The following is a 27,538-nucleotide window of genomic DNA, read 5'->3' on the forward strand; positions in this document are numbered from 1 at the left end:
CGGGATTTACATTGATAGGTGCATTAAACTAGCCTGACAGACTCAATTTGAAGTCCGCAGGAAATTATAATAAATGATGCATGAAAAAGGACAAGCCGTACATAATGTTAACAGTGCAACCCGGTTAATTCGGAAACCAAAGGGACAAGCCATACTGTAGAAGAAAAACGGAGAGAGGGAGGCTCCCTCTCCCCGTTTTTCCTTTGTCGGGGGGAGGATGCGGCTACACGTCGGCTAGCCTAGTGTCCGTATTATCCGGGTGTCCGTATCAAGGGGGCTTCAGAAAAAAAGTTACGGACACAAGACTTATTATTTTACCGATAGAAAAGCGGGGTTGACGATGTATGAGAGTCCTTCCGTCTACGGAGTCCATCCATTTGTTCGTCTGACCTTCATTCCCCTAGTTCAGTCTGTCCGTCCGTCCGTCCGTCCGTTCAGTCAATCAACACAAACTGCGTCTTAAAAAAGCTTGTGTAGGTGAAAAACTTATGAAGTTAATTGTTATTTAGGACGCTACATTGTTCGATAGGCTAACCAACATTTCGACATTACTGCCTTCTTCAGGGTGGCCAAACTCCCTCGTATCATTCACTTCATTTAATCCTACCCTTCACACAATTTATCTCTATCAGTATAGTAGTACAGTATCAAAACGGGCGAAAGGTCAATGTAAGCAAACAATTGTAAACGCTTTGAACATTTATTTCATACTATATTTATTTTTATTAAAAACTGTATCATTGGATAATGCAATCCTAGAGCTCTGATTGACTTAGCCACCATGGTATATGAGCCATTATACCATCCTCTCCAAATATGGTAACTGTACGCGTCTGCTCAAAATCAAAAACAAGCTGAAAAACGGTTGTTTTTACAAATAAAGACGGGAAGAATTCTCGATATTTTGTGGGCGTTTTTAATAAAACAATTATTCCACTCGCGCTTGTTCAGTATGAGCTGGTTATAGCCAACGAGGTGCGTAACGCCTCGTTCGCTATCTACCATCTCATATCCAACGCGAACTCGTGGAAAAATTTGTTAAATAAGCAACTTATATACACATACGGAAAGAAGCAAGGCTGATTTTATAGTTGGGAATATATATATTTCGTGTTATCAATATTCGAAAATCTGGTCCTTCTTTTTTGTAACGTAGGTCCTTGCTTCCAAAATTGAATTTATATACCGTAACGGCAAAATCATTAACCTTAAAACCCTAATATCAATGTGCATATTCTCCACACTGTTCCGTATACATTTTCTACAGCACTGATAAGGGGAATTCGTTCAGCAATCAATACCTTTTGTAACTGGTGATCATTTCCCATAAACGCAGTGTTATTTGAGGGAGAAATCTGATGATGCATGTAGCTCTTAGGGGTTCGAAGGTTAATAAAGCGCTGCATTCGAACAAGAAGCAATTTTACTGATAAGTTTTTGCTAAGCAAGCACGAATTCTTTTTGATTGCCAAAGCCCTTTCGTCCACTTGCTACATAGTTCGCTTCTTGAAGTTTTTCTAGTAATTGTTCAACTTTATCGACGTGTGTCTCGCCCATATCATGCTCATCATGTTGGTATCTCTGTGGTGAGTGCAGGGTTCCCAGTCTTTGCACCTGAACAGCTCTTTTCCGGTCGTGTTGTTCCAAACTCTTTTTTGCAAACTGTAAACTGAGTTTTTGTTTTCTTAAGAAAGAACTGTCACTGACTAAGCGGGCTGGCATTGATACATTATAATCCTGTATCCGCACTTCACCAAAGTCCAGCAGGGAATCAGTTTTATGTAGCCTTTCCATTAGCGATTGGTAAATGGAGTTTCTCTTTGGCACCTGTCTCCTCGGGCTAACAATTAACTCTACTGGTGCAGAATCTTTGCTTTTGTTTAACGTTGTGTTCGCTTCTTGTAACTCCTATTAAAAGAAAGGAACCGGTCAAAACCACCTTTTTAAAACTAACCTGCTTGAGGCGGTACCCTCACCCCCTCCCTCGAGTACCCGCAAACTCTCTATTTTCCAATTCCCCATAATACACTCTGTTTGCCCCCCAAATTTTGCATAAACCATTGTTTTTAAATGCTCGTGGGAGTATTGCATTTTCCCAAGAGCATTTTAAGACAATAAGTTATGCAAAATTTGGGGGGCAGACAGAATGTATTATGGGGAATTGGAAAATAGTCAATACCTGCTTTCAGAACACCGGCCTAACCCCCTTTTTCAAGCACTCGACTTACTCTCACCCCCTCCCTTGATTACCAGTGAATACCCGCTTCCAGAACATCGGCCTAAAGGAAGCCGTATCCTTCCACCCTCCACCCGAACATCTGTGAAGATCCCCTTTTAAAAAATTCGACCGGGTGAGGCCGTACCCTTACCTTCTCCCTCCAGTACCCGCGAATACCCGATTCCAGAACACCGGCCTAAAGGAAACCGTGTCCTTTCATCCTCCACCCAAACATCTGTGAAGATCCCCTTTTAAAAAATTCGACCGGGTGAGGCCGTACCCTTACCTCCTCCCTCCAGTACCCGCGAATACCCGATTCCAGAACACCGGCCTAAAGGAAGCCGTGTCCTTCCATCCTGCCCCGAACATCTCTGAAGGCCCCCTTTTAAAGCGCTCGACTGCGTGAGGCCGTACCCTCAATCTCTCCCTCGACTATTCGCGAATACCCCCTTTTATAACAGTAGTGTGCGCTTCGTTGCAACCAGTTGATGAATTCAACTCTATACACTATGGAGGATCTGTTTAATCGAAAAAATTAAACAGTAGACAGTTCTTTGTTTGTAATGTATGACCACGTCTTAATGACGATCATGATGATGATGATGATAATGATGATGATGATCACTGTGCCTTTATATAGCGCAAATATCCACTAGCTTCCCGAGGCGCTTCACAAAAATTAACAGTAATCAAAATTAATATATTACAGAGAGACTCTTGGAAAAAGTTTTAAGTTTCACGGAATTTTCTATATTTCAGAAAGAAAGAGTCTTCCAAAACGTCGGGGCACACACAGCGAAAGCCTCGTCTTCATCGGTGTTAGCTCAGGACCTCGGTTGTCAGAAATAGGGGGCTTAAACAACAACCACGGCGAAGGCTACGAAAAGGTCACTTAAAAAAGTGAATCTACGCTGCTTCAAACATTGTCGCGCTTATTTCGTCAAATGTTGGCGACTTTTTCTGGAGTTGAATTCTAAAGGACTGTATCAAAGTTCACGAAAAGAGAAATAAAGTCGTTGTCTTGTGTCACGTCATCCACAAAACGTGAAAATAGGCCGTTTCACGTGGTAGTCGTGCAACGACGGCAAAGAAATGTACATGATGCACATGCAGGGTTGTTGTTTTGCAAATCCAACCCTATCGTTTTTTGCCGTACTCGTTGCCGTTGCCGTTGGTTAAGCTCCCTGAAGTCTTGCCGGGGACATTTCGAGCGTTAAGTCCTTGCTGACTTCCCATGAGGCCATCAACAGCTTTGCGGACAATCTTAGAACAAAGCATATCAAAGAGTAGAGAATGGGGTGTTTGACATTTTTACTATAATCTGTTCTAGGGCAAGGACATCACTTTGAGCGACAAACTAACAATTTGGATGAAAATAAGCGATTAAACACGATGTTTGGACGACGACAGTTATTTGTTTTCCAGTGCAACTTATTATAATTAGTTACTTTTAATGGAGTAAAGCCTGATTCTCATATGCCGCCGAAGTACCTACGACGTAGCCGCTGGTACTACCTGCGACACTACTCCGACAAATGAGGACATAACACCGCCGGAACAAGAAACCTCGAAGGTCTTTACCGCCGACCTGCCTGCGAAGTAGAACTCGAGTCAACTTCGCAGGGATGCCGTTGGTTAAGACTAACATGGCCTCTGCTGCCGGCGACTTCTGTTCTCATATCGGAACGGTATTGCAGGCTGTACCAGCAGGTCCGTCACTCTAAAGCTACGGTAAAACGGACAGCAACCTGATTTGTTGCAAATAGGTTTGACTCGTGGGTGGAAACATGCGCATCATCGCTGCACAACTCGTTTCGCAGCAATATCGCCAAACGAGTTGCACTGTTTTGTTGCCCGTTTTTCCGCACCTTAAGAGGTTAAAGAGTAACAACCCTACCTTTACTTTGGACTTGCTTGAGGGTTCTTTTTCAGTATTTTCATCAGAATCTTGATAACGCCTTAGCCTTTTGTAATAAAAGGCATACTTTTCCTTCATTTGTTTATCTGTTCTTTGTTTCAACCTCTGAGACTGCAAGAATTATCAAAAATAACCATGAGAAAGTGAACTTCAGTACAGTTCAACAAAAATCAAAATTAACACAGGGCATCTCTGTACTGACCTGTGTCTCAATATCCCACTGCAAGTTCTGTGACATCACATGTGAATTATGCAAGTCCTAAGTAATATTAATGTTTAAATATTGTACATTAAGGTTTCGTAATCATCACAAACTTTAATATTGTAATCAACATCATCATGACCACCACCACTACCATCATGGTTCGTACAACTTCAGAGAAACACAATTCAAGGACTTTTCAACGACAAATTACACTTTTTAAGGCCTATAAAGATTTATACAATAAATTGGCATTCTTTGACCCACTTTCGAACTCCCTCCTAGCTAAAACACTCAATGAAGTCATTTACGATTATTACATCTTCAGCCATGGTTGATCATCTCTCACATTATGTTGTACTACTTTCCGTAACAACACTACTTTGCAAAAAGACAACAGTCACTGGCTAAGACTGTAGATCGATGGATCGCTAGATAGATGGATCGCTAGATCAATGGATCTGTAGATCGATGGATCGGTAGATCGATGGATCTTTAGATCGATGGATCCGTAGATCGCTGGATCTGTAAATAGACGGATCCTTGTTGTTTCTTATTTATATAAATGACCTACAAGAATGCGAGCTGTCATCATCTGCACTTATGTATGCTGATGACAACTCGCTTACCCTCAAAACTGGCTGAAATCAAATAACGTCCACTATGCTAGTCTACCGATCTACAGATCCACCGCTCTAGTGATCTACAGATCCACCAATCCATCGATATTCAGATCTACCGATCCACCGATGTAGCGATCTACAGATCAACCGACCTAGCGATCTACAGATCCACCGATCTACACACCCACCGTTCTAGCATTCTACCGAACCACCGATCTAGCGATCTACTGACCTACCGACCGAGCCATCTACCAATCCACCGATCTGCGGATCCACCGTTGTATTATTCTACCGATACACTGATCTAGCCATCTACAAATCCACCAATCTAGCGGTCTATAGATCCACCGATCTATTGATCTACAGATCAACAGATCTACCGTTATACCGATCTATCGATCAACAGACCCAACGATCCAGCGATCGATCGATCTACAGATCCACCGCGATCTACAGATCCAACGATCTAGCGACCTACAGACCCTCCGATCTAGCGATCTACCGATCCATCGATCTACTGATCCAACGATCAAGCAATCTAGCAATCAATCGATCTACCGATCCACCAATCTAGCGATCCACAGATCTAGCGGTCTAGCAATCTAGAGATCCACCGATCTAGTAATCTACAGATCACCGATGTAGGGATCTACAGATCCAACGATCTAGCAATCTTCACATCCACCGTTCTAGCGATCTACAGATCTACCGATCTAGCCATCTACCCTTCAACGATCTACGGATCTAGCGATCCATTGATCTACCGATCTGGCGATCTACAGATCCACCGATCTAGCTATCTTAGTTCCACCGTTCTAGCTATCTAGAGATCCATCGGTCTACAGATCAACCGATCTAGCGATCTACAGATACACTGATCCAGCGATCTAGCGATCCACCAATCTAGCGACCTACAGATCCACCGATCTAACGATCTATAGATCCACCGATCTATTGATCTACAGATCAACCGATCCATCGATCTAAAGATCCAACGATCTACCGATCCATCGATATACTGATCCACCGATCTGGCGATCCACAGATCTAGAGATCCATAAATCTAGCGATTTACCGATCCATCGATCTACAGATCCAACGATCGACGTTGCCAACGATTCTTCGATTTAGCGATCCATCGATCTACAGATCCACCGATCTACCGATCCACAGATTAACAGTTCCATAGATCTAGCGATCTACCGATCCATCCATCTACAGATCCAACGATCTAACGATCCATACATCTACAGATCTACAGATCCACCGATCTATCGATCTACTGATCCACCCATCTAGAGATCTACCGATCCACAGATCTAAGGATCCATAAATCTAGCGATCTACCGATCCATCAATCTACAAATCCAACGATCCTTTGATCTACAGATCCACCGTTCTAGCGATCCATCGATCTACAGATTAACCGATCTAGCGATCTACAGAACCACCGTGCCTTGATTCTTCCGATCCACCGATCTATTGATCTACAGATCAACCGATGTAGCGATCCACCGATCTCCCGATCCAACGATCTAGCAATCTAGCGATCCATCGATCTACTGATCCACCGATACATTTAGCGATGCATAGACATACAGATCAACCGATCTAGCGATCTATAGATCCACCGATTTCGCGATCTACCGATAAAATCGATCTACCGATCCACCAATCTAGCGATCTACCGATCCACCAATCTAGCGATCTACAGATCTTGCGGTCTAGCAATCTAGAGATCCACCGATCTAGCAATCTGCAGATCAGCGATCTAGCCATCTACAGATCCACCATTCTAGCGATTTACAGATCTACCGATCTAGCCATCTACCCTTCACCGATCTAGCGATCCATCGATCTACCGATCTGGCGATCTACAGTTCCACCGATCTAGCGATCTACAGATCCACTGCTCTAGCGAACTATCGATCTACAGATCTACCGATCTAGCGATCTATAGGTCCACCGATCAAGCGATCTGTAGATCCACCGATCTATTGATCTACAGATCAACCGATGTAGCGATCTACCGATCCATCGATCTAAAGATCCAATGATCTAGCTATCCATCGATCTACTGATCCAACCATTTAGCGATCCACCGATCCACAGATCTACAGATCAACCGATGTAGCGATCTACCAATCTATCGATCTAAAGATCCAACGATTTAGCGATCCATCGATCTACTGATCAAACGATCTAGCGATCCACCGATCCACAAATCTAGAAATCCATAAATCAAGCGATTTACCGATTGAGCGATCTACAGATCCACCGATCTAGCGATCTAAAGATCCACCGATCTATTTGATTTACAGATCAAACGATGTAGCCATCTACCGATTCATCGGTCTAAAGATCCAACGATCTAGGGATCCATCGATCTACTGATCCACCGATCTAGCCATCCACCGATCCACAGATCTAGAGATCCATAAATCTAGCGATTTACCGATCCATCGATGTACAGATCCAACGATCCTTCGATTTAGCGGTCTATCGATCTACAGATCCACCGATCTAGCGATCTACAGATCCATCGATCTACCGATCCAACGATCCTTTGATCTAGTGATCCATCGATCTACAGATCCAAAGATCTAGCGATCTACAGATCCACCGATCTAACAATCTGCTTTCCTTCGATCTACAGATCCACCGATCCCGCGATCTACCTATTCACAGATTTACAGTTCCATAGATCTAGCGATGCACCGATCCATGCATCTACAGATCCAACGATCTAGAGATCCATAGATCTACAGATCAACCGATCTAGCCATCTAATAATCAACCGATCTAGCGATCTACAGATCCACCGATCTACCGATCTACCGATCCACCGATCCACCGATCTGGCGATCTACCGATCCACCAATCTAGCGATCTACAGATCTACCGATCTAGCCATCTAATAATCAACCGATCTAGCGATCTACAGATCCACCGGTCTAGCGATCCATCGATCTACAGATCAACCGATCTAGCGATCTACAGATCCACCGTTCTTGCATTCTTCCGATCCACCGATCTATTGATCTACAGATCACTCGATGTAGCGATCCATCGATCTTCCGACCCATCGATCTACTGATCCACCGATCTAACGATCCACAGATTTAGAGACGTATAAATCTAACGATTTACCGATGCACTGATCCACAGATCTACAGTTCCACAGTTCTACCGATCTACCGATCCATCCATCTACAGATCCAACGATCTAGCGATCCATAGATCCACAGATCAACCGATCTAGCGATCTACAGATCCACCGTTTTTGCATCCTTCCGATCCACCGATCTAGCGATCTATGGATCCACCGAACTATTGATCTACAGATTACTCGATGTAGCGATCCACCGATCTATCGATCTATCGATCTACCGATCCATCGATCTACTGATCCAAAGATCTAGCGATCCACCGATCTACAGATTTAGAGACGTATAAATCTAACGATTTACCGATCCATGGATCTACAGATCCAACAATCCTTCGATTTAGCGATCTATCGATCTACAGAACCAATGATCTAGCGATCTACAAATCCATCGATCTACCGATCCAACGATCCCTTGATCTAGTGATCCATCAATCTACAGATCCAAAGATCTTGCGATCTACAGATCCACCGATCTACAGATCCACCGATCCCGCGATCTACCGATTCACAGATTTATAGGTCCATAGATCTAGCGATGCACCGATCCATCCATCTACAGATCCAACGATCTATAGATCCATAGATCTACAGATCCACCGATCTAGCGATCCACCGATTCACCAATCTAACGATCTACAGATCTACCGATCTAGCCATCTAATAATCAACCGATCTAGCGATCTACAGATCCACCGTTCTAGCGATCCATCGATCTACAGATTAACCGATCTAGCGGTCTACAGATCCACCGTTCTTGCATTCTTCCGATCCACCGATCTAGCGATCTATAGATCCACCGATCTACAGATCACTCGATGTAGGATCCATCGATCTTCCGATCCATCGATCTACTGATCCACCGATCTAGAGATCCACAGATTTAGAGACGTATAAATCTAACGATTTACCGATGCATTGATCTACAGATCTACAGATCCACTGATCTACCTATCCACAAATCTACAGTTCCACAGTTCTACCGATCTACCGATCCATCCATCTACAGATCCAACGATCTAGCGATCCATAGATCCACAGATCAACAGATCTAGCGATCTATGTATCCCCCGATCTATTGATCTACAGATCACTGGATGTAGCGATCCACCGACCTACCGATCCATCGATCTACTGACCCAAAGATCTAGCGATCCACCGATTTAGAGACGTATAAATCTAACGATTTACCGATGCATTGATCTACAGATCTACAGATCCACCGATCTACCCATCCACAGATCTACAGTTCCATAGTTCTACCGATCCATCCATCTACAGATCCAACGATCTAGCGATCCATAGATATACAGATCAACCGATCTAGCGATCTATAGATCCACCGATTTAGCGATCTACCGATCCACCGATCTAGCGACGTACCGATCAATCGATCTACTGATCCACCAATCTAGCGATCTACAGATCTAGCGGTCTCGCAAACTAGAGATCCACCGATCTAGCAATCTACAGATCCACCCATCTAACGATCTACAGATCCACCGTTATTGCATTCTTCCGATCCACCGATCTAGAGATCTACAGATCCACCGATCTAGCGATCTATAGATATGCCGATCTATTAATCTACAGAAAAGCCGTTGGTCATCGGGTGGTGGTTAAATCGTTCTCCGGTGCCACCACCAAAGCTATGAAGGATTACCTTCAACCTAATTTGGAGCTTTCACCGGACCAAGTGATTCTGCATGTGGGCACTAATGATCTCAAAAGTAAAGAACCACAACAAGTTGCCGGCTCAGTGGTAGATCTCGCCAGACAAATTGAAACCTCATCCGATGCCACAGAAATTATATCTGAGCTCGTGTCAAGAAGAGACGGATTCAATGAAGCCGTGAAAACAGTTAATAAACAACTGAAGTTCTACTGCCGGCAGAATGGATGGAAATTTATCCAGCATCAAAACATCTCCGAAAAGGAACTTAACAAGGGCGGACTACATCTTAATTTTAAAGGTAATCAACAGTTTTTTAAGAACTTTCAGATGAGTTTAGGTTGAAATGATGCGCTATCCACCGATGCCGTGCCTATTCAATGTACAAAACGCAATACTGAGGAATCTCATGAGCCTACCTCAGTGTTGCCATCTCAACGAGGTTTTAAATTAGCCTCTTTAAATATCAATAAATTAATCACACACATAGATCAACTTAGAATTCTTCTAGCGCATAACGAAATAGATATTTTATCGATTAATGAAACTAAGCTCAATGAAACTATTAGCGACAATGAGGTCAACATCTCTGGCTATGATATAATTCGACGTGATAGAATCACAAACGGTGGAGGAGGAGTGTGTTTCTATGTGAAAAGTTCAATAAATTTTACCATACGAAATGATTTAAACATGGACACTCTTGAAAATCTATGTCTGGAAATTCAAAAACCTAGATCTAAACCGTTTGTTGCTGCCACGTGGTATAGACCACCTGATTCTCCTATTGGTATTTTTTCACCTTTCGAAACTTTAATTGGGAAACTTGATTCCGAAAATATTGAATATTTTCTAATGGGAGACCTTAACTGCGACATGATTGCTACTCGATATGACAATAATACATGCAAATTAATGAGTATCACTGATATTTATGGTCTACAGCAACTTATCACTGAACCAACCAGAATAACTCCGACCTCTGCAACTTTGATTGATGTAATATATACTAATTGTCCAGATAAAGTTGTGTGTTCGGGGGTTCGTCATATCAGTATTAGCGATCATAGCATAGTTTTTGCCTTTCGAAAATTATCCGTGAATGGAATGTCTGGTGGGCACAATGCTATAACCTACAGAAACTTTCGAAAATTTAATCGAATAAATTTTCGGAACGATATTGCATCTCATTGTTGGGATCACATATACAATTCAACTGATCCCAATGAAATGTGGCTACAATGGAAATGCTCGTTTCTATCTATTGTTAACAAGCATACTCCCTTGAGAACAATGCGTGTTCGCACGCGTAGTTCCCCATGGATTACATCTGAGCTTAAGAAACGAATGCATGATCGGGATATTCTAAAGATTAAAGCAAGTAAATCGAATGATTCAAATGACTGGTCACTTTTTAAAAAACAACGCAATATAGTAAATAGCGAAATCAGATTAGCCAAGCAAGCCTATTATCAAAATAGTTTTAACAAGTAGACGGGCGATTCTAAAAAGACCTGGCAGACTATCAATGAACTTACTTCGCGAAAATCTGGGAAAAAATCGGTGACATCTCTGAAAGTAAATGGAGTATCAATAACAAATCCAACTGTGCTGTCGAACCAATTTAATAATCACTTTGCTACTATCGGTCCAGAACTTGCTAGCAATATTGATTCCTCAAATAGTGATGGTTATCAAAAGTACCTCACTGGCACAGATAAACGGTTTCAGCTCTATCAGACCAGTACAAATAAAGTTCTCTCACTTTTGAATCGTCTAAATAAGTCAAAGGCAGCTGGCCTTGACAAGATATCTGCTAGGCTCATTCGGGAATGTGCAGACCTCATTTGCATTCCTATCCGTGATATTTTTAACCAGTCAATAAGTCAAGGCATATTTCCGGATGACTGGAAATGCGCAAAGGTCACCCCACTTTTTAAACAAGGCGATCGGGACGACTTAAATAATTATCGTCCAATTTCGGTGATCTCAGTTATGGCCAAGGTCTTTTAAAGAATCTTCTATGATCAATTATATGCCTACCTAGAAGATCCAATATAATCTGTAAATATCAATCAGGCTTTCGCGCTATTCACTCAACTGTCACGGCTCTCCTTGAGGCCACGGACACTTGGGCGTACAATATTGACCGCGGTAAAATCAACGCCGTTGTTTTCTTAGATCTCAAAAAGGCCTTCGACACAGTTGACCATGAGATCCTTTAATCAAAATTAAGCAATTACGGCATATATGGTAACGCGCACCAATGGTTTAAGTCATATTTAGAGAATCGTACTCAAATGTGCTCCATCAACGGATCGCTCTCTCAAAGCTGTTTATTAAGTTGTGGTGTTCCCCAGGGGACGATTTTAGGTCCATTACTATTTCTGTTATACATCAACGATCTTCCAAACTGTCTTTCAAATTGTGAGCCGAGGATGTACGCTGATGACACCCACCTTACATACGCAGGTGATAATGCAGACAATATTCAGTTGCATCTAAATCAAGATTTAGAAAATGTTCACAATTGGCTGAAAGCAAACAAACTTGCTCTAAATATGACTAAAACCGAATTTATGCTTATCGGATCTAGGCAGAGGCTAAGTACTCTCACAGAGTCCCCGACATTTGCAATTAATGATTTTCAAGTTAGCCAGGTCACTACTGCAAAATCACTTGGAGTGACCATCGATGACAGACTTGATTGGAGTGGCCATATCGAGAAAGTAACAAAGAAAGTCGCTTCTGGTATTGGGGCCATAAAACGAATAAGGCATCTCGTCCCTCAGGCGACCTTACAACTAATATATCAAGCTTTAATACAGCCACAGTTTGATTATTGCAACATTGTTTGGGGAAACTGTGGGATAACCTTACGGAATAAGGTTCAAAAGCTACAAAACAGAACAGCCCGTGTTTTGACCTACTCAAGCTATGACGTAGATGCTGGTCACCTTTTCAAACTTCTAGGGTGGAAAAACCTAGCCTGCCAGCAACAATTTCAAAGAGCTACGATGGTTTACAGGTCTCTGCACGGGTTGACTCCAAACTATCTTAGTTCTAAATTTGAAAGGCGAAAAGTCGCATATAACCTAAGGGACTCTGAAAATAAACTCAATGTTCCATTACCGCGCACAAACTATTACAAAAACAGCTTCAGCTATAGTGGCGCCATTCTGTGGAACAGTCTTCCTTGTAACTTAAGGGGAGCAGAGTCCCTTGGGCAATTGAAACGATTACTCAAAGAACTGTAAGGCACGGCATTCGTGGAAAGCAGCTTTTTTTTATTTAAATATTTTTATTATATTAGAATTAGGCATTTTTAAAGCTGACGAATTTTGCACCGTGGATAAATAAAGATTATCTATCTATCTATCTAGATTAACCGATCTAGTGACCTACAGATCCACCGATCTACCGATCTACTGATCTACCGATCCATCTCACAGGGGTCCGGTTGCCAGAGGTGCCTACGAATCCCGGGCTACGATTTACCTTCGGGCGACCAAAATTTCAAACAGGGAGCCCGAAAGGACGCCTAGAGGCCGCCGCTGGGTATCCGTTTAAAAATAGCAATAGAGTGATTCTCAGGCTAACTTCCGGCGAACAAACAACAAAATTCCTTGCACATTCTGCACTTTTACAACGAAAACGGAAAACGTTTAGTTGTCGGCCGTAGGCAAAAAAATATTTCCGCCGCCAAAAGGTAAACAAAAGGAGAACTTGTCTTGAAATTCGCTTCTGTGACTTCCGCTGCAGCGCAGTTGAAGTTTCTAGCGTCAAATAAATTTAATGGTCTTCGAAAAATCTTCCATATTAAAATCATGACTTTCCCCCAGCGTTACAAACGTGTTGATCGCCATTGCATGAGGGAAAAACTGATAAAAAGTCGCGAACCGTGGTAAAACAAGAGGCTTCAAATTACGCGTGACATTACTTTTGTAAGTTTATAGCGTTTTCTATCTTGCTACGAACACTAACGCTACACTTGAAGGTTTATTTTATTATTAATTCAGCGTTATGTACGCCTGCCTATTTTTTGCTGTATGTTTTGACTTTTTAAAGTCTCGCAAAAACATTCCAGTTTTTGAAAATGATTTGCGGCAGCTATTCAAGATCACATTTCCATCTCTTTTCAATTCACGCCGGTTACCCACGACGCACGTAAATACGAACCTTCACAGCTTTGATAGTCCCAAAGTTAGACTTGATACAAAAATACTGAGTCATGTTAGCCTACAACTTTCACAGAAGCTGCAGTTGCCCGATTGGGCAATTCGGATCCTAAACTTAGTGCCCAGATGAAATTTTTAGTTGCTCCGGGCAAGCGGTCAGCCGTTAATGTCGAGCCCTATTTATTGATCTGTAGATCTTTGGATTGGTAGGATCGCAGGATCGCTGAATCTGCCTGGGTAGCTTGAAGGATTCTTGTGCGCAGGGACTCTTGTAAAGCAAGACAAGATTTGGGACTTTAAAAGATTGAATTTTTTATGGCCAAAAAAGGTTTCTTTTCTATCTAGAACATCACTGAACATTATTTCTAGTGTGTGTCTATTTCTAGTGTGCGTACAAGAGTCCCTCGCGGCAAAGTCGCGAGGGACTCTTGTACGGACTCTTTTCGCGACTCCGCCGCCAAAAAAGCACTCCTACGCTAATCCCGCCAGCTACGCAGGCTATCCATGGATGAACAGCGAACCATCGATCTACATATTTCATCGGTCCATAGACATGGTTCATACAACTTTAAACAAACAAATTCCAAGGCCATTTCAAGGACGAATTACAGTTTTCTAGGACTAAGATTTATTCAATAAATCGACATTCTTTAACCCTCTCTTGCACACCTTATTGGCTAAAACACGTCATGGAGTTTTTTACGCATTTTATGAGTTCGTAGCCATGGTTGATCACATTATTTTATACTACTTTCCGCAACAACACTTTGAAAGCAAAATGACTGAGTATGACTTACAATTGCATCTGAGGTACAGAAATAGCATTTGAAATAAAGAAACAGAAATGAAATATTGTTCAAACACAAACAATGTTTTTACGTTAGCTGTGAGTTTTTAGTTTCTTACACCGAAGATGAGCCAGATTTTCTTCGGCGAAACAATCTAATTTTACAGAAAACGGGTGTCTGGCGTAGACAAGGTAGTGAATTTCAATGACTTTTCAAGGCCTATTATTAAAATCAAGTACACTTTTCAAGGACCTTAACCGAATTCAAGGACTTTTCAAGACGACTACTAAAATTTAAGACCTTTTCAAGATTGTACGAACCATGACCATCACCACTTCTACCACTACCACCACCACCACCATCACCATCATTACGATAATTTTTTTTACGTACACTTTTCTTGACTCCATAAAGGCAAAAGGTAAATGTAAAGCAACCATATTTTATGTCGAGAACTCGTGACAACAGTGATTCAACTAATAAACTTGAGGTCGACGGTGCGCTCATTTTACCCCCCCCCCCCCCCCCCTCTCCGTTGTAATGGTATTTAAAGCTAGTTAAAGCTACACAGAAAGGAGAGAAGATGAAACAAGGATGTCATATCACAGGGAATCGAACTCGAGTCCTCGCGCATCAAAGGCCGACTAAATCAGCACTTATTACTATTGTTATCATTATTTTCATCATCATCATCTTTGTCAGCTTCGGTTTTACCATCATCATTATCATCATCATCACTTCAGAGAATTTAGTACTCCATACCTCAAGTAGGCAACAATCAAACATTCGGCAGGATCCATGACAAGATTCGCTGATCAAGTGTCATGCTAACGTGCCGAAATTCTCTTTGTGGTGAAGTAACCTATTCAATATAATAAACTTACCCGAGGTGTCACAAGTATTCCCTGATGCCGAGTTCTTGAAGTCTGCGACATTTTTGCAGACGTGGTTCCATCAAAATCTCTGTACATCTTCGTGGATCCAGACGATGTACGGGTACTTGATCTTTCTAACTCAAAGTTTTTGGAAAGTTGTTCCTTTTGTGTATTATCCTCTTCATCTGTTACAAAAATGTAGCTTCTTAGGGAATTACACAAAATGTTGTACTGTTACACAACTGCATATACCAATCGAAAGAAGGTACTCCCCAAAAATACCCACCTTAATGGGATTGTGATCTTAAGACTCTTGTTCTAGAATAGCGTTACCATATTCGAGAATTTTCGTAAAATAATGAGGCATAAGCCTAGGACCAGGCTTATAGGGAAAAAGGCGATAGGGTATTGACCACTCCAGAAAATACCATAACATACCATAATACTCTTTGTTTGTAACCCCAAAATTTTGCTTAAGCATTGTCTTCAGTCTCTCTTGGGAGTTAAAATGGCCCCAAGAGAAACTGAAGACAATGTTTATGCAAAATTTTGGGGTGACAAACAAAGAGCATTATGGTATGTTATGGTATTTCTGGAGTGGTCAATTCGACTGAACAAATTATTATGGGCAATGAAAGTAACTAGATAAAAAGGGCATCATTTAATGCAAATTACTTTAAAAATGGGGTCTTGTTTAGCCTACGTGGCAGACGCATAAGGAAAATGGGGCATGAGATACGTGCAACATTGTCAAGCGAGAGAAGAAATCAAGGAAACGAACGAGGGCAGAGTCCTTACAAAATGCCAAAGAGGATCCATTTTTATAACACCATGGGATTCTCAAAGATAGTGAAAATTTAGCCATGATGTTATCGGCTATGAAGTCTTGAAATGTCATTGGTGCGTTTCGATCCGTCTGTTGTCAATGTTTAACAGTTGTTTATTGTTAGTCATTCAATTATCGGGGGTTGTCGTCATGTGGTCTAGGAGTAGAAGGGTTAAATATAAGGTTCGGCACAAAAAATAACATTTATTAAGTCTTTTACAAGGACCAAGAATGGTTTTCATGGTCTCTTCTTGAAAAAAATATAATTAACTATATTAATTAGAGGCCAAACATTTTCAGGCATAATTTATAGGAAAAAAGGTTTCCAGCAAGATCAAAAACCACGCCACAAAATTTCATAGCTATGAGTGCCAAAAATTCATTTTAGATGCACACGGATGCAGGAAAAAAAATACTTTTAAGTTGCTGGTCATTTAGCTTGTGGTATAGCACAATGTGCAGGGGAAGCTCTAATTCACATAATGTAGAAAAATAATTATACCCAAATTTGCGCTACCACGACACCTCAACTTCATTTCTTCACATCTTACTTCGAGGAAGAATTGAGGACTCTTCAAGTACTCTTGAAGATATTCAAGGAGTTTTCCATGATTTATTGAATTCAAGGACAATTCATGGACTTCCTCTGAAATGAAAGAACTGTTCAAGACTGTGTGATCCCTGAATACACACTGGTCAAGGAGCAGACAGTCCAGTGATGGCCGAAATGAAATGAAGTAAAATGTTAGTACTTACTTTCAGCTACTTCAACTTTTTCTTTGCTGTATGATTCCTAAAAATGAAAGATAAAACACTATATATTACAACATTAATACATATGGCAAGTTCATATTAACCACTCTTTATCTGAGGTGACAAAAATTTAGAATAAGTCCTGTTTTTAAAGACAACCTCTGAGTGTTTCTGTTACAGGTAAAACTTTTTTAACCTAGCGTAGGGAACTTCCTTATAAGAGGCTAATGCGGATGTGCCACTGGATAGGGTCGCATTTTCAATAGAGTTACTATAATGGGATCGCACATTTTCGTTTTTTGGGGGTAAGAAAGTTCTTCATATTTACACTTAGTAAACATACCGGAATGTTTGCACTGAAGGCGAAACGTAAAGTGTTCTTTATTCAATTATAAAAAGGGGTCAATTTGTTTTAGGATGACATATGTAAAGGATTTATAAGATAGATACATAAATAGAAAGTGACTCTGTGATTGCAAAAATTACATATTTGCCCAAAAGTGACTAAGATGGGATCTATAATTGGCCACAGAATAGACTATAATGGGGTAGGGGCTCTAAGAGGCCAGCAGCACACACCCAGAAAAAATTAACCCAAATACTGTCCCCCCGCCCCTGCTTCCCTTCCCACCCGCCAAAATGCATAATTACCCAGCAACTTGAAATCGTAGGAACAGCCTCGGTGGTTCTACATCAGTTAGTGCATAAAATATCTTACTCCAACCATTAAAAGTTAAATGATGACACAATATATTTTCCTTCCTCCCTTTTCACTTACAAACTGTACAGGATTCCTCGAGAGTGGTTTTAATTTTCTGTTGACATCATTAAGATCTATAAAAACTGTTCTGCGATTTGAAGCCCCCACATAACCACATCTGGCATGCATGACCTGTATACAATAGACAAAAGAATTTTCACAGCCTGAAATAACAGACATATAATGTCATGGTGCCCCTTGAATCCCTTATCAAGAAGAAATTTATTACAGGTGTTTCTGAACAGAGCAAAAATGGAGAAAACACATGACTTATATGTACAAGATGTAGCAGAGATAGAAGCAATGACAAACATATTTATAAATCCCTTATGAATACAACATTCACACCTTCCTCACAAGGCTAAGAAGTGAGTGTCAAAAAACTGGCCATAACAACAACTAACCATGCATGATCCCTGATCCCCAAATAATGCAACAAAAATTATTTCCTGAACGAACAGTACCGACACTTCCATCAATATCATTACAGTGAAATGTAAAAAATGTAGAAAAGATCTATCTATTACTAAGTCCATAAGTAGACTGTCATCTTGCAATGTAACCATTTTTCGAGCCTATTAGTTCTTTAGCTCAACTCTTACACATCATCTGTTTTGTTCATTTCATTTAGCAACTTTAATTTTTTTGCTAACTTTGGTTTGATTTACATTATAGGAAATGTTGAAACTATGTTACATCAGTTTTACCTTTTTATTTGAATGATCCAGATGGTCACAAAGTTCCAGGGATCTCTGTTGTTGTCTACTGACCTGTAGACAGATTTTTGTTGGTTAGCCTAAGACCCAGGCACACAGGTACAGGTACAATGTATCACTTGGGGTTGTGCATAAGGAAACATTATCTATTTATTAAAAAAAAAAAAAAAACAGCCCTAACTGTGTTGAAGACAGTATTTGCAATGTCAAACATCTTCAGTGCAATGAAAACCATCTGTTGCTCTTGCATGTACTAAGTTGTCTGTTTTCCTCTATCTTAGGATTCAAAAGAAGCCTGAGAGCCATGGTCAATTATTGCTCTGACTTCTTTTAATTAAATGTTTTCTCTTAACCATCCCATCCCTTTTTATATGTCCGCCTTTCTAGTTAAAATGGTCGTTTTCACACTAGAGATGGACTAGCCTGTTCCAGGCTCCGAGATGGTGGTGGAAAGTCGTTCAGTAATAAGAAATGCGAAAAACGCGCGAGGGCTGAGGAGAGACAGGGCGCCACCGCCCCCTTTACCAAGTTGTGCGCGTCTTATTTTCGCTTTGCTCGTTTTAATACGTTCCCGCCGTACTATCTGAGAGCCTGGCACAGGCTAGAGATGGACTATCCATCTGAGACAGACAACCCATCTTACAAATCAGCCAAATTGAGGGGGAAAAGACAGGTAAAGTCAGATGGATTATTTGCCCAAAGTTAAAACCGTTCCATTCTCAGATGAAGATAGCTTATCCATTTGATACAAATTATCCAATGGATATCACATCTGAGACAGACAATCTGTCTCTAGTGTGAAGTGCGAAAATGGCCAATGACAGTATTTTGTAGTATTTCTGTAAGTAAGCATTTGACAAACATGATTCACTCACTAATTCTACTCTTGGATTGCTGTCCACATAATAATCCTGATGAAGAAGTCGCCAAGAAGGCAATTCTTGATGATGACCAGAACCTGTTCTTGTATACCCTTGCTAAAAACATGAATTCAACAAAAATTATTGAAATCACTTGCACTTGCAATCAAAGTTTTAAAAAAGAAAATAAGAAATCAAGGAAGAGAAAAGAGTCACACTTAACAATTTCACACCTCATACAAGTGATCTAAATGACGAATCTTCTTTTCATCCTCCGTGGAAAGAACTGCCTGGAAATCACAAAGCTATTATGGAGAAAAAGGAGAAATAAATTAAACTTTCAGGTCAGATGACTAATTACTTTTACTCCATGCTGCAACACTGGAGAGTTTGTATAAAATCTGATCCAGCGAGGCAATGCAAGCCATGGCAGCAAACCATGCAGTCCATTGAAGACTTGTTAAAAAAATACAAAAAAAATCAAAAACAGTAATTTGGAAAACATTAACTGAAAGCTAACCATTGTAAATAAGTGTTTAACCCTAAACAGCCCTTAACCCTAGCAGCAGCTAGCAGGAATGAGGAGAAGCGGCGGTATAATGAGTGCTCAACTCCTGATCTGTAAATTTACAGTTTTTACTTTATTTTCACCGATGGGTCACGTGACTTACAAGGCTCGCTGGCTACCTTTTGTCAAGACTCACACTGGACTGTTTCCAAATAAACAGACATGTCTTCATTTCCCTATGCCTTATTTTGCTCCTTTTCTTTAAAATTACCATGCATATGTTGCAGTTAATTATCCGGAGGGCAACGCCCAATCAAAAAATGAGTTTTGTCTATGTCAAAAAAAGACGAAATGGTGGACGGTGCTCCCAGAGGTCTTTGCAAATACCATCCCCGCTTGAATGGGGTCGATTTTTATGGGGAGGAGACGGGTCATTTCAGGTCTTCTGGCAGACAGATTTGGAAGTTGATTAAATTGTTGCATGGAGTTATTGGCCCTATATCTACACTAAATAATGACTATCTAAATACAGTATGCGATGATGCAGTTAGCCTGCATGAGACAATGCCCTCCCACGGGTCCACAGGAAAAGTATCAACTTGTTGCCCATCCACTGAGTACACTTGTTTTACTTTTGACTGGAGGGGATGGGTCATTTTCCAGATTTAAAAAAATTATAGACTTGGAACGAAAACATCTCAATCTGGACCTATTATCATATTTTTATTATAAAAAATTATGTATTTTAACAAATGTCAAAGCGCGTGAATGTCTGGCTCAAACCTTATATAAATAAATGCTATTTTTGGAAGAATATGCATATATCTGTGGCAAATCTCTTCATGTGCAATTTTTGTAACCATTTGATTATTGCTGCATTCATGCACATCCCCCTACCCTAGGTGCCAGAGAATTTTCATGCGTGGTTTCCAGTTCTGGTCAAGTCTTTATTGTTACTACTCAATCGCTAGATACAAGAAAACCCCCTGCAATTAATTGTAACAATAGGTTCCTCTATCTTATCCCTAAAATCTTCTTCAAAGATCTTCAGAGGCTCTAGTTACGCTTTCACTAGCTAATGTTCTGTAGGGGCGGCAATATTCAAACAGACTGTGAAAGTATGACTAGAATTTTTAAATGGAGGACAAGTTTGGCACAGGCAAGCTGGCAGACCAACATACCCCTATTATGGGGGTCTTGTTTTTTATCTCAGCTGATTTTTATTTTTTCCTTTGTTTCAACTTCATCAGCATCCTTCTACCATACCAAAAAAAAAGAAAAACAAAAATAACCTGAGATAAAAAATTAACTACGACACATATACATGCATGGCAAACTTACCTTGAAAAGATTGTTTTTATCAACTCCATTGACTTGCTGAAGAGGCTGCAGTTGAACTTCAGCATCGCGTTCGCATCTACATTGTAATAAAATAATTATCAAAACAAATAATTTATCAGCAAGCCCTGTCTTAATATGTTTACACTCTACTACACCTTTCATTAACATGCAAAGTGAAAAAAACCTAAAACCTAGCTAACTCCATTAAGTTACCAGTGTAACTGCACCCATCCAACAAATTATCCTCCAAGTTAAGGTTTTTGCTTGGTCGCCATTTGGCAACCAATTCTTTTGGTTTAGGGAGACTTTATTACAAATCAAGTCACCAGCTTCAAAATTTTAGGGGCCATGGCGACTAAAATGGTTGCAACTTGGAGGGTTGTCCAAACCAAATGTAACATAATATAAAACCTTAAATAAACTGTAGTAAATGACAAGCAACGTGCTTAACTCAGAAGGCCAGACTTAACCAAGAAAAAATATCTGGCTAGCAGTCAAACAGGGCCTCAAAATTGTAAGTCCGGTTTGCTGATACTGGGTGAACCTTCCTCGATATGAAAAAATTCTTGTAAATGCTGTTAAACCCTTTACAAATTTACAAATTGATAGAGATCAGCTAGGAAGTCATATTTCAGTTTTCTCAGCAAGTGTTGATATTAGGAGCTGTTTTGTAAAGAAGTAAAAGACTTAATTCTGAGTTGTTGAAAATAAGAAATAACTGTTCTACTTACAAAAGCAACAGATCTAAGAATTCATAGAGCATGAGGCGATCAGGTACTTGTCTTGTCATGTGCTTGATCTATTAACGAAAAAAAGAATTATTGCACTGTAAGACAAGATGAAGTTGTTACATGTAGACACCTTACGTGTAACAGGGCAGAAAAAAGGGATTATTATACGTTTCTGGGAAACTGCCTGCCAACCCCTCCCCCAAGCCAACATTAACACTTACTACTCATTTGAAGCAAATTAATGTTGGCTTAGGGGAGGGGTAGATGGGCAGTTTCCCAGAAATGTATAATGATCCGAATTGCCCAGTGGGAAAGGTTCCAGGAACGTCATCATCTACTTATTTAATTATTAAATAAAACGAGCACACAGTGGCCCTGGGAAGGCAAAATGTGAGAGTTACTTGCCCAAAGGGCAAGCTGGAATTCAAGGTTTTTTTAGCCCTACTTAACCCTTTAAGCCCCAATATCAACATACAAATTCTCCAGACTGATCTGCATACATTTCCTTAAAGAATTTGTTGAGAAAATTTGATAAAAGATCAAATCATTTTTCCCTAGGTGATCATTTTATTACTTCTCAGACCTTTTTCTCTTGATAATGTATTGATGTTGTAAGGAGAAAATTGATGTTGGTCAGTCACTCTTGGGACATAAAGGGTTAAACTGTCCGGTATTGTCTGAAGTTTAATAAAATTTTAGGATAAAAAAATGACAGGAATAGATAGACAAGTTTATTTATAACTGAGTGAGACCTCTTGTTCCTTATCGTATAAATGTTGTAGTTAATTTTTTATCTCAGGTAATTTTTATTTTTCTTTTGTTTTTGGGTATGTTAATGTATGCTAATGTAGTTGAAACAAAGGAAAAATAAAAATTACCTGAGATAAAAAATTAACTACAACATACACACTGCCAATTGTTACCACACTGTTATTCATTTAGCCTTCTATGAACAAAGCTAATTTGTATCTCTTAAGAAGCAGTACTCAAGGAATAGAATGCGTCAAATCAGACAGTGAGAATGTACAGATTTTACTCCACAACTTTACACCGTCAGATCTTTTAAAGATGGAGAAGCACCATGTTTTTCATCCAGTCTGTGGTAAAAAAATTTACATGTACAATGTATAACAAAATTGTTAACAACAGGTGAATTCTTGTAGAGCTTTAACAAAACTGGGATGGCAGTATTTTAGTGTATAAAGGCATCCATTTTTGTGGATTCTAAACCACTTACATGTTGCTTAAGCTTGACTGGAGAAACAGCCCTTCCACAGATCTGTAACAAGTGAATATAATGTCATTAGCTTGGAAACACAAATATACATTGTATAGCTGTACATGTATGTCCGGTTTTCACTTCTGTTACTTGTTAGACAGGCTAGAGTATGTCTGCATTTTTAGGCTAATTTACCATCAATAACAACATATTTTATGTTTTCTAAGAGAGTTTAAATGTAAATGTAGCTTACCTTTAACGTTCTTAGCAAAACATGTTCATCAATAACTAAGCCTAGCATATCCTCATGCTCATACAACTGGAAAGCGACACGGACTTCTCTCAATTCCTGAAAACTGAAAATGACAGAAGTATGTGAGGTCTGAAAAAAGTTCTTTAAAGCTGTTTAAAGAAATAATAGAAAACAAGGCCTGCGAAATCACCATAAACAAACCTACCGGTAAACAGAAAAGCAGAAAACCTCTTAGGAAAATTTTCTGATGATTTATATGCATGTCCAACTTGGGACTGCATGAACTGCCATACTGTTTAGAGTTTCTATTTCCTCATGTACAATTTTGCAGATTATAAGGTACACACATCTGAGAAAATTGGCCTTTACCTTAAGTATCTGTTGGACAGCATGTCTAGTGCTTTCTCTATGACTCTAGAGCTGTACAGAGCATCATGTATGTTGTATGTACGATGAATATCACCATGTAAACATTTGATATCCAACATGTTGGAAAGGATCTGCAAAACAAAATCCACCCATTTTTTATCACTCAAGACCAACATTCAAGTCTAACTCACCTGATGACTGGTAAATAGGAGGAAAACTATATAACAGATAAATAGAAATCTCTTCTGCAGGTCTGGGTAGAGTCCCAAGGGTTAAGAGCCTCTCGACTGCAGCACTAATGTGAACTTCCAAAATAACTTTTAAAAGAAAAATCTAGTATGGAATTTCACGTGTATTGACAGAATTCAGTTTCATAGCTATAGTCAATCAGGCAACTGACAGCCCCATGGAATGTTACATTCATCTTTACCATAACAATGAGTTGTTGAGTGGTCCTGACACTGGATGGATGAATCTGGAACACAAACATCTCAATCACAGTACATTTTACATACCTTAACACTAAGCCCATTTGTCTTTTCCTTCTGAAACTCTGGGGGAACATTCTTGATAAAAAGATCTTTACGGAACTGCAAAGCAAAAACATAAGAGAAGATAAGAGAACTCTTACAAACTTTGCAGTAGTTAAACTCTTCTGCTACTGAGAATATTAATATCATCAGTAAACATGAACACCAAAGGCACGTACAACCTATCTTCTTGAGATCTGGGATAAGTCCTGGACAGTTTTTTTAAAAATGGAAAATATAGTACTGTTCAGTCCGTGTGTCCATGTACCTACCTGAAACTTTCTCACGGTTCCATTTGCCAAAATTCTTGTTTCCATACTTGTAACCATACTACTGTTCAAAACACGACTGAAATGCTTTGGTCTCATTGAAAATTTCTTTGATTGCACAAGTCATTCCATTTACCCTATAGGTACACTCACTGCATCTCTGACTGGTTAGTCTGGTATGAAGCAGGGTGTTCATTAGGCATCAAAGATCAGAGAATTCTCCGTTTACAAAGAAAACTTCTTCAGCTAACGTTTGGTAACCTGTGATTATTGTTTATTCAGATAAGGAACCTCTTTCAAAATATTCTCCTGTAAATGATACACCTTTCTACTGTTACTAGAATTCTTAATGAAAACCCTGATGAAGTCAACTCTCTCTTAACGGACACCTCTGTGAGATGGACACCTTGGTAAAATGGACATAACTCTAAGACCAGAGGTGTCTATCTTTGAGAGAGTTGACAGCAGTGGAAAGTGCCCTTAAACTCGTTGACCATTATCTTTTATGGTATTGATACAACAAGGTCTGAAAGGAAGGTTCTGATCCTGCATTCCAGTTCCTTTTTCACAACAATCTCGCATCCCAAACTTCTGTCAGCTCTATCCTGAAAATCATATTTTCCCAGTACCACATCCCATGTCAAGATTTTGGCGAATCCTGCTTCCCCAGGACCAGTGAAATCCCACATCATGTCAAGACATTTTGCGTTTCCCCAAACCTGCTCTTTACTTCGGTCAAATCTCAGATTCCAAGATTACCCTTCAAGAACCTGACACAGGTCAGACTGCTATGAGAGGGAGAAAACCTTCTGGACCTGCATCCCATTTAACCTGTGGGGAGGTCTTTATTATGATTACTTTCATAGCTGTTCTTACCAAAATTGGCCACTGAGTTTATGCACCAGTCACGGTTAAGCCTCAGGGTAGGGGGATCAGGCATACCCAGGACGGGTTGACATTTCTGCCTATTTTCATGTCAAATTTAATTTTTTACACAAGGAGGGTCACACAGAAGTCAAATACCTCTTTCTAGGGGGTAAATTTTGTTTTGTATAGTCATGTTGCACGCTTTGAGCAGAGGCATTTCCCCTAAAATTATATGACAAAATCATCGTTATTGTTTGCCAAAACAAGCAAAGCCGCATCAAGGGGGAGGCAAGACTGAGACCATTCCCCCTTGATGCGGCCTGCGTGGGGGAAAGGGTGGGTAAAAACAAAGGCGAGTTCTCAGGTCAAAGGCGAACTAACAGTGATGTAGCAGATAATGAAACTAGTGCACATGATCAGGGACACAGTTAATGGAAAACTAACGCATGCTTTGTATTATATTGCCATTGAACGGTATTCAATACCTCACTTCCAGGCAGTTGCAAGATCTTGTCAAACACCCCCACCCTCGAGATCTTGCGTTATGTCAAATCTGTTATTATCCACTACCCATGGGAAAGGAAATATAGTCAAATATAGTCATATAGTCAAATGCCCCAGTGCAAATGTGAGCTAGAAACAAGCGAATGTTTCCAGAAGGGTAGAGCTTTAATTAATAAACCCCCACTGAGTCATATCTTTGTAAGTACCGGTAGTTCGAAATACCTCTTTCCTCACAAACGTGTACGACAGCTAGACAGACTTGCAGACTGGCAGCTAAACGAGGAAAAATTGTTGTAAAATGCTTTAACAGATTCCCTATCCCTAAACTTTAATTAAGTCTAGTTTAGGGATAGGGAATCTGTTACAAGCACAGCGCAGCATTTCACAACAATGTTCGCCTGCCGGTCTGCAGTCTGCGTTCGAGTGTAGCACAACGCTTTCACAATAACTGTGCATACACAAACACGTCTACAAACGTTTCATAAAAAAAAAAGACAAAGCGTAGATTAAAAAATGAATTTAAGTTATCGAAACTATAGCTACAACGATTATATAAGATGACTAAAAGTGTGTAATAAGCTTGAGTTAACGTTTAGCAATACTTGTATGAATCAGAATGCTGTAGAACGTTAACAACACTTACCCCTAGAGCTTTTGCAAGACACCTATACGATGGCAAGCGAAAAAAAAACAAAAGCAAAGAGTAAGACTGACAGTTCGAACAATTATTAACACTAACCGCATGGTCATTAGAACACAGAACGAGTGCACAAGGAACGCGCTCGTTCGAAGTACAGTTTCGGATTGCATTGTCGGAGAAATTTCAAGGAAAGAATAAGATTGTCGCAATAAAACCTACCGTAATTCCTCCCAAGTGTAAAAATCCCTCTTTCTTGGGTACTTTAAGTGCATTTTAACTGAAACATTCACTCAAACAAGCTGAGAAAAGAACAACAAGGTACCTTTTCATTGCGCCTCTTCGCGCCATGACAACAAAGTCTCTTGGGACCAGCTGCCAATCATAACTTTCATTCCGGACAATGGACTTGTAACAAAGCAAGCATATATCTCTTCCAGGTAACTCAAGCTCGAAATAAGAGCATCAGCATTGTTGCATAACCTTCAAAATATGAGGATTTGTCAGGGAGAAAACGATTTACCCTCACATTATACTTTGTGCGCTTCTTTTCTTTGCGGTTTCCGAGCCGAGTTATGGTCATCTTATGGGTTTTAGCAGAAACCCATAAGGGGTTCTGGTTTTAGGGTGAACAGTTTTCTCTCTCTAGATGTCCTTTTGTTAGCCTGCGTAGTAGGCGTCGAATGGGGTAGGGGAAAGGGCGAGAGAAACAAGACTGGATTCGAGAAAGCAGCCGAAGATCAAGCTTAAGTATG

At 40.2% G+C, this 27,538-nt stretch overlaps 2 protein-coding genes across 3 annotated transcripts; one reads left to right on the forward strand and one right to left on the reverse strand.

The window, feature by feature from the left end:
• Positions 1-628: 628 nt before the first annotated feature.
• LOC140940437 (uncharacterized) lies at positions 629-27,136 on the reverse strand. 2 transcript variants are annotated; one of them, XM_073389410.1, is made up of 17 exons: positions 27,006-27,136; positions 26,790-26,811; positions 24,492-24,566; positions 23,977-24,107; positions 23,608-23,710; positions 23,373-23,414; positions 22,136-22,203; positions 21,405-21,480; positions 19,789-19,860; positions 19,571-19,672; positions 18,687-18,749; positions 17,998-18,111; positions 17,223-17,259; positions 15,650-15,825; positions 4,339-4,395; positions 4,116-4,247; positions 630-1,908 (listed from the first exon to the last, which is right to left on the reverse strand). In XM_073389410.1, exons 1-17 carry the CDS (start codon positions 27,056-27,058, stop codon positions 1,441-1,443), a joined length of 1,791 nt encoding a protein of 596 aa, XP_073245511.1. In that variant the 5' UTR covers positions 27,059-27,136; the 3' UTR covers positions 630-1,440. The 2 variants fall into 2 exon arrangements, with proteins under 2 accessions (XP_073245512.1, XP_073245511.1); XM_073389411.1 differs by lacking the exon at positions 19,571-19,672 and having other exon boundaries at positions 629-1,908.
• LOC140940637 (uncharacterized) lies at positions 10,145-11,574 on the forward strand (the record flags this gene model as incomplete). Its single annotated transcript, XM_073389626.1, has 1 exon — positions 10,145-11,574. A coding segment is annotated over one exon (1,149 nt), but the record flags the coding sequence as incomplete, so codon positions are not given.
• Positions 27,137-27,538: the final 402 nt, after the last annotated feature.

Source organism: Porites lutea, chromosome 6, assembly GCF_958299795.1.
Source record: "Porites lutea chromosome 6, jaPorLute2.1, whole genome shotgun sequence".
NCBI lineage: Eukaryota > Metazoa > Cnidaria > Anthozoa > Scleractinia > Poritidae > Porites > Porites lutea.

Excerpts from the sequence above, each read along its gene's own strand:
- LOC140940437 (XM_073389410.1), bottom strand. The coding sequence starts at position 27,058 with ATGCACTTAAAGTACCCAAGAAAGAGGGATTTTTACACTTGGGAGGAA. Across the intron at positions 26,812-27,005 it reads TACACTTGGGAGGAATTACG|GTGTCTTGCAAAAGCTCTAG; the intron begins GTAGGTTTTATT and ends GCCATCGTATAG. Across the intron at positions 19,673-19,788 it reads ATTTAGATCACTTGTATGAG|CAAGGGTATACAAGAACAGG; the intron begins GTGTGAAATTGT and ends TCATGTTTTTAG.